Here is an 8,142-nt window from a genome sequence, read left to right as displayed (position 1 = left end):
TCTTTCAGTCTTGAAGAAGATGTGCATACTTAGGAATTGGTATATGGGCCAATAGATGAATATGGAGAGAAAAGCCCCGAAGCCCTGGAGGAGTTGTTAAGTGGCTCCTCAAATTACATGCCATTGATAAAACGTAAAATACAAAACAAGAAAAACATTTAAAGTGGTCGGATTTCTCCAGTTTCCAGGACACAGGGCTGTGCTCTCTGCAGATGCAGCTGAAGTGGTCGGAATACAAAAAATTTAAAAGGCCTCCTATTATTTAGCCAACAGATACTCTCATAAAATGTATGCAAAGTGGGAAAGGGTTTGAGTGCAATATTTGCAAAGTCGTCAAGGAAATTGGTTCATTTCTCCAGGTACATGGTAACAAGTAGATTACGCCTCCATCTGCGATGAAGGGTATTTACATCTGTCCTACTTGAAAGATGCATTAGGGACATTCTGCTCATCCTTAGGTTGAAGCTGAGAACATGAACTCAATGGGAAAATAAATAATAGTGAAAGCTCTATAATGAATGAGTGATATGCAAATCAAATTCACTCCTGCATTATATAAGTTTCCCATGCCCTCTCCCCATAATCGTCCTTGTAATGACAGTAGAAAAAAATGATAAATTATATCGGCAGTAAGCTGATTCTGAGTCCGATTTTCTGAAACAGCTCACAAGAAGCTTCCAGTTAGGTTTTTTTATTAGCACTTCTAGTATCTTTTTATATGACATATTTTTCACTCACACAGAGAGCGTCTTGCATACCATTAAACAGAATGGCTTATTTCTGCATGGCTCTCTGGCACCATCCTGTGTTTCTTTAGGAAAGATGGATTCTGTTCATCTGCACATGTTGTAGACGTCAGTTCTGGCTCGTTCAAATAACAGAAATAAAAAATATCAGTGCCTTCATTGTCAATACACAGTGTAATATGAAATAAGGTGTGTCAGTAGTACAGATAATAACATACAGACAAAGTGGACACATTAAAGTCTAAAAAATACATGTAAAAAACAAATGAAGAGACTGAAATGTCGTGTATTGCACATGATGATATTCCAGAGTTAGAATGGTATTGTAATTGGTTCAGTTCACTTGGCAGCGGTGTGAAAAGATGCTGAACCGGGTTGGATGAGTCACCTATGTTTGTAGCACGCTCTGTGATATTGAGATTTTTCTTCTGTACTTTACAAAATCAAAACTGCCATTTGAATCCACTGTTAGGTTATCTACTAATCCACTTACTCTGTTTTGTTTAGAATAAAATACTTTTCTCTGGAATAAAGACTATTTGCTGCAAATAAGTTAAACTGTTTGAACTTATTGAGCACATCTCCAAAGACATGAATGTTAAAGGACAAAAGTCACTGATATTTGTAACGCAGTAAGACATGTACTCTGTTTGAAAGTGTTATTTTTCATCTAAATCGGTCTTTAGGTGAGTTTGTTTTTTCTCTTGGTGCTTTCTGATTTTTATCTCGTCTTGGATTCGTTTTAAGTTCACACACTGCCACGAAATGGATTACGTTACTTTACCGACGCAGAACATCACATTTTCCTTCCGGAGGACGAGCCATGACCGCGATGAACAACAATGAAATTAGAAGGTTTGCATTTATCTCTATCTCTCGCTTGACACGCCCGCAGACTCATTTAACGAAATAAATGTGAAATTGTTTTTACAGAGACATTCCAGTTGACTTCCAGGAATTCTGCTCACTAATCCTGTTGAGTGCAGTGAACCACACGGGACCCGTCGTGTAAAAGACTCGGTGGTCACACATGAATTTTCTCACAGGGGCCGTGTTTACGTCTGCTCCAGATACATACTTAGATTTGTCTTATACTCTTTAAAGATACATTGGTCCTGAATCTGTGACTTTTCTCCAAACGTTATCACCTCAGAATTAAGTATTTGTTGATTTTGAACATGACATTTAGTTTGGCCCTTAAAGATGATATTAACCAAGCAGAAATGTGTTGTAGCATTCGATAGGGGATGTTTTGGATGAAACAGAAAACATATCTCTTCAATTACTCTTGATTTTTAATGTCAGTAATCTAATGCTATACTTGTAAAGCATTAAAAGGTAAAGCAAAGAGTAAAGAGTGCCCCCCCCCCCCCCCCCCCCCTCCTTTAATCTTAAAAACGTCATGTCGTTAAACTCTCAGTGGTCACATGCCGAGCCACTGGAATGTATCAGGAGTGCGGGTTAAACAGACCAGGCCAAGCATCATCATGATATACAATGTGGTTTGACGTTTTTCCTGCTTCTGAGAAACAGCATGCATCTGACTGGATCCTTTCTACAGGGAACTGAGGAGGGAAAAACAAAAGAGCAAGTGATTTTCTGGGTTTTTGCGTCACAAGTGCAAACCTCATGGATGCTCGAGTGTGAATGCGTGGGCAGATAGTTATCACTCTATAGGGTGTGGGTGTCAAAAACTAAAACAGGAACACAGAAAGAAATCAGCTGGTTTATTAATTTGCTTTGTTATTGGCAATCAGAGGTTTTTTTACGAAGACAATTTCAAATGTTTTACTTCATGCCCGTTTATTTAATTATTCACAACCCAAAAAAACGGTTGCATATTATATATATGTATATATATAAAACAGAACTTATATATATATATATAAATATTTTGGTAGTTTTAGTATTTATCTAAGGTCGCCTCTGGATCGCGATGCTTACACATAGATACAAAGAACCATTCATATTTGCATATTTTATAGGCGTCAGTTTCTGGCACCAACCATTATCTATGAACAAAATTAAATTAAACAGGAGGAAGATTACAATTTGAATTATGCACATCTCATATGTAAAATCTTGTCCTATAGGCCGGATGAAGTCAATCCACCTTGACCATACACTATAAGGTCTATGCATTTGAACCCTATTACTTTCCATATCCCACTTCTCGTTTATAAACAATGCCTCCTCTGGGTTTATTTCAATTTAAAAACATTTTTGTCAACATAACTTAATGTTTTATTGATACGAAATGCACACAGATAGTAACACAACAGAGGCAATCTAGGAAATCGTTGTGTTGTCCTTCATGTCTAAATCCCTGAAAAGCTCTAATACTGTCTGAGATGAAAGAGTCATTCTGTCCCAACATGGTCAGTTAAGTAACATCACTATCTGTTAATCAGTTCCTCTGCCTTTGGGGAGTTACAGTTGACATTACTAGGGTATAGGGAATGGCTACACACCACACAGCATTATATTAATTAAAATTGATGCAAATACTTTACTACTACCACTTTTAAGTACATGAAAACTCTTGTATGAAGAATTGCAACGTGTTTGCAGAGTATTTTTACACTATGCCATGTTTGCTTAATATATCAGACAAAGCAACATCTTTTAATCAATTTCTTTAAACTAATGTTTGAACTCTTTTCATATGAGGTTATTTAATGTACATTTTGTTATACACGGTGTGTGAGAGATAAGTTAAGCTAGGACGTCAAGTCCCACAAGTCCTACATTGTCCTTTCCTCGCCTGACAGGCTCTGCAGCAGAGGGTGTCAGCTGAGGAGCGGATGAAACGTTTGGGTCAATGGAGACTTGCAAAGCTTCTAATTTACGACGAGGTACAATTTAGTCTTTTGCTACAAAGTAGCCATGCAACAAGCCAGTGGTCCCTCCAGGGCGCGCAGGCAGGCAGCCAGCTCTTCAGTCCAGCTCACAGCTCGGCTGTCAGGTGATCATCACAAGACTAATGACTTAATCCCCCCCAGTTCTACAAAAGCAAGAGCAAAAATTACAGGCTTTCTTAATGTGCATGTAACCGACTGGAACACAACATGATCCGGGTCTAAGTGTTGTTTTTCCACCGATGTACCACTGAGTCTAATTCGAAGACACACTCCACAGCCGAGTGTGATTCTACGCTCATCTGGGGAAACGAATTCTCTGCAAAGTTGATCTACAAACCGATCCGTCACCGTCGACTGGAGGAAACAAGCAGGTGCAATATGAAGAGCGTCCTGGCTCTTGGTTTTCTTTGTTTACTCCTCTGGCCGGAGCCGGCAGAGGCCCAGTTTCCACGAGTATGCTGCACAGTGGAGGGGATCCAGTCCAAGCTGTGCTGCCCTGCTCTGGGCTCTGATCCTGCCAACGTGTGCGGCTCTCTGTCGGGGAGAGGGGGCTGCTCCGCGGTCCGAGTCGACAGCAAACCCTGGGGAGGACCGTACCGACTGAGAAACGTGGACGACAGAGAGAGGTGGCCCACCAAGTTCTTCAACCAGACCTGCAGATGTATCGGTGGGTTGCTCTTCAGTTTTATCCAAATTCTAAAACAGTGAGTAAAAGTAGATTGAACTAAAGCATCAACAACACGAAACTCCCTTCTGTTTTGCAGGTAACTTTGCAGGTTATGACTGTGGCCAGTGTAAGTTTGGCTGGACTGGTCCAAACTGTGACCAGAGGAAAGCTCCAGTGGTGCGCAAGAACCTCCATGACCTGACCCCCGAGGAGGTCGAGGAGTTCCTCAACGCCTTGGAACTGGCCAAGACCACCATCCAGCCAGACTATGTTATTGCCACCCAACACTGGCTGGGACTCCTGGGACCAAACGGAACCGAGCCACAGATTGCCAACATCTCCATCTACGACTTCTTTGTGTGGCAACATTACTACTCAGTGCGGGACACTCTTCTTGGTAAACGACCGTGCTCACATTTCTCGATTAAAAACGTATAGATCTTTTAAATAACGACTTGATAATATCAGGAATATTAACAATGAATTAGTAGGGAAACTGTTATTTCCTTTTACAAATTAAAAACATTTTATTTAAATGTTTTATCGAACAGTTGAATCGTTACATATTGTCCCATTTCTTCTTCTAAATGAATTATGGATCTATTTCTCTGAATTTTTGAACGTTAAATTGGTTAACAAACCACTGTAAAAAGAGAAAATGTGTTGTTGTTCTCATAATTTATTTAAGAAGGAACTGTTGCTCTATTATCGTTTTAACACGAGGAGTAATGACTCATTAGTTTCCTCCGAATCAAATAAAGCCGAGCTCATCTATCACTTCATCTTCCTGCAGGTCCAGGTCGCCCGTTCAAAGCCATCGACTTCTCCCACAAAGGTCCAGCATTCATCACCTGGCACAGGTATCACCTTCTGAGTCTGGAGAGAGAACTACAGGTACGACAAATCTTCACCGAAAGGCTATTACACTGTTTTATTTGTCTTTATATTTATCTTATTCAATTATGTTTGGGATGACAACGATTATTGAAACAGTTGGTTAGCAATATAAACAGGAATGTACATCTTTAATCTTTGTATAAAATTTATATTTAAGATTTATATAAAATCACCCACTTTTGGTTTATCCCATTATTATTGTGTTATCTCTTTGTATTTGACTTTGCACTTGATTTAAAATCCTAAATTAGGCTGTTGTTAAACACTGCATTTTGTTTGTTTAATCAGTGTCTGATGTATAAGAGGTATGATACTGGTTTCTCCATAAAAAGCATGAAAAAATATGTTTAAGCTCTAAAAAAAATACTTTACTCTGCAAAGTATCTATTATTATTAATGTGTCACAGACACAAATACATCACAGAGACTCCTGCACTAAACTTAATAAGTGAATTACTGCCTTAAGCAACAGATGCATGCCTTAATGAATTCTATTTCCTTTTTAAGAAAAAAGAAATGAGGATAAAATGTTTTAGGATACTGGAATGATCATTTTTAAAATGCTTACAATTTGCTGATTCTGATCTAAACATCTTTGAAAAAGAGGGAATGATAGATGACAGACCGCATGCATAGGAAATAGAAACAACAGGAGAGATCACACAAGGATCCTCTGATAATGTAAATGATCATGTGTCTGTTCACTGCAGAGGCTGACGGGCAATGAGAACTTTGCGATCCCTTACTGGAACTTTGCCACAGGGCAGAGTGACTGCGACGTGTGCACCGACTCGCTGCTCGGCGGCCGACACCCAGACAACCCCTCCCTCATCAGCAACCAGTCCAGATTCTCTAAATGGGGGGTGGTGTGCAACAGGTCAGCACAAAATACCCCAGGCTTAAAAGAAATAACACCATAACTGTTGATAAGATCATAAGGAAATAAATGTAAATAGACATGTTTGTATATCGTCAAGCATTTCAATGTTTTTCAATTGTTTTCCCGTTGAAGTCTGGACGACTACAATCGCCTGGTGACTCTGTGTAACGGCACCGGCGAGGGCTTCATCCAGAGAGGGGTCATGGAGCAAAGCAACATGTCTCTGCCCACCATGAGTGACGTCAGAAGCTGCCTTGGAATCAGAGACTTCGACAGCCCTCCGTATTTCACCAACTCCTCCTTCAGTTTCAGGTATGATTCCGCTGTTGGGCATCAATTATCCTTTTTAAATTCAACCCTGCTACCTCACCCTGACGCTGCGCCTTGCAACCCACAGAAATGCACTTGAAGGGTACGAAAGACCCGACGGAGAACTGGATGACTCAGTCAACAACCTTCACAACCTCGTCCACTCCATGCTCAATGGAACCAGCTCTTTGTCCCACTCCGCAGCCAACGACCCCATCTTTCTGGTCAGAATCTGCCTTAAAGGTTCAGTGTGTAGAATTTAGTGACATCTAGTGGTGAAGTTACGTGTTGCAGCTGAATACCGGTCCCCTTCCATACAGTCCGGGCTACTGTAAAAATATCAAGTGTTTAAAATATAAAGGGCTCATTCTAAGGTAAAGAAAACAAATTCATATAGTTTAGATGAAACACATTAGTGAAAACATCACTAGGATTATTTTATAATCAATTTCTGCCAGTAGATCCTTTTCACCTAAATATTACACACTGGACATTTAATGGTTTCACGGTGAAATGCCACAGTGGAGTTGTTGGTACTATTCAAATTAACCCTGTGATGTCTTATTGCCCTCGCAGGTGCTCCACACTTTCACCGATGCCATTTTCGACGAGTGGATGCGGAGGATTGCTCCGACTAACTCCACCTACCCGGACGAGATGGCGCCCATCGGTCACAACAGAGACTACAACATGGTTCCCTTCTTCCCTCCGATCACCAACGAGGAGATCTACGTCACCTCTGAACAGCTGGGATATTCCTACGCCATCGCCCTGGGTGAGCAAGAGTTTAAAGAACGGCTTTGAAGGAATAGCTTGACATTTTTGGGAATACTGAAAATGTGTATACTATTGTTCAGAGTTAAAGCAGAAAATTTATTCAACTCTCATGATACATCTTGTCAGTTAATTTATCTTAGCATAAAGACAGGAAAGAGGAGGTATCAGCTAATCTGGCACTGCCCACAATTTAACTTCCTTCTGACCTCAGATTACAGCACAAGTCATCGCTCTCTCTTTCTATTCAAGTATTTAGGCCATTAAGAAGATTTTGACACAATGTTACTAGAATTGAGTTATAATTTAATCAGAAAAGAGTCAAAATGCTTTGAGAAAATTAAAAACTCTGAAACTCCTCTATCACGAGATGCAGCCTAAAATTACTACGTTATAATTGTAATATTATGACTTAATTCTCACAATATGAAGACTTTATTCTCCTTATAATACGACTCCATTTTTGTAAGATTATGACCTAATTCTCAAATTCCCTGATAAATACTCCAATCATCCTTCTTTTACATTTATTTTTAAGCTTAAAAGCAAACACATGCTAATGTCACTGTCCTCTGTTGTTTTCATTTCAGTGGCTTGAAATGGACACATTGGACATTTTGGTTGTAAACCACAGAATTCGGCTACAATTTAGTTTTTAAATCATAGATACTGGTTCACAGACATTCAATCAATCAAATCTCTCTCTGTCATGTGGCGCTACACTTTTAAACATCCAGCTTTAATAACACAAATGATATTTATTTATGTTTTATTTTCTGCAGTAAAAAAAACGAGGTTTCCCTGTTAATCTCCACTTGCTTCATGTTCACAGACACAGATCCCGGAACGACTGCGTTTGTGCTGGGCTCCACTCTTGGGGGAGTCTTCATCGGTCTCCTGGTGCTTCTCCTTATCTTCGTGCTCTACCTGCGTCAGCGGAGAAACAGAGGCTTTGAACCTTTAATAAAAGCAGACTTCACAAACAGGAAGTACACAGACGAAGCCTAG

General features: G+C 39.9%; 1 protein-coding gene across 1 annotated transcript; it reads left to right on the top strand.

Moving 5' to 3' along the window:
* The first annotated feature begins 3,985 nt into the window (after positions 1–3,985).
* dct (dopachrome tautomerase) lies at positions 3,986–8,142 on the top strand. The gene is made up of 8 exons (XM_053440083.1): positions 3,986–4,274; positions 4,372–4,671; positions 5,068–5,168; positions 5,882–6,048; positions 6,184–6,363; positions 6,449–6,584; positions 6,937–7,135; positions 7,967–8,142. The coding sequence occupies exons 1-8, from the start codon at positions 3,986–3,988 to the stop codon at positions 8,140–8,142; spliced, it is 1,548 nt and encodes a 515-aa protein (XP_053296058.1).

This window comes from Pleuronectes platessa, chromosome 14 (assembly GCF_947347685.1).
Source record: "Pleuronectes platessa chromosome 14, fPlePla1.1, whole genome shotgun sequence".
Lineage (NCBI taxonomy): Eukaryota > Metazoa > Chordata > Actinopteri > Pleuronectiformes > Pleuronectidae > Pleuronectes > Pleuronectes platessa.
This window is presented reverse-complemented; position numbering and strand designations above follow the sequence as displayed.

Excerpts from the sequence above, each read along its gene's own strand:
- dct (XM_053440083.1), top strand. The coding sequence starts at position 3,986 with ATGAAGAGCGTCCTGGCTCTTGGTTTTCTTTGTTTACTCCTCTGGCCG. Across the intron at positions 5,169-5,881 it reads GTCTGGAGAGAGAACTACAG|AGGCTGACGGGCAATGAGAA; the intron begins GTACGACAAATC and ends TGTTCACTGCAG. Across the intron at positions 6,585-6,936 it reads CCAACGACCCCATCTTTCTG|GTGCTCCACACTTTCACCGA; the intron begins GTCAGAATCTGC and ends TTGCCCTCGCAG.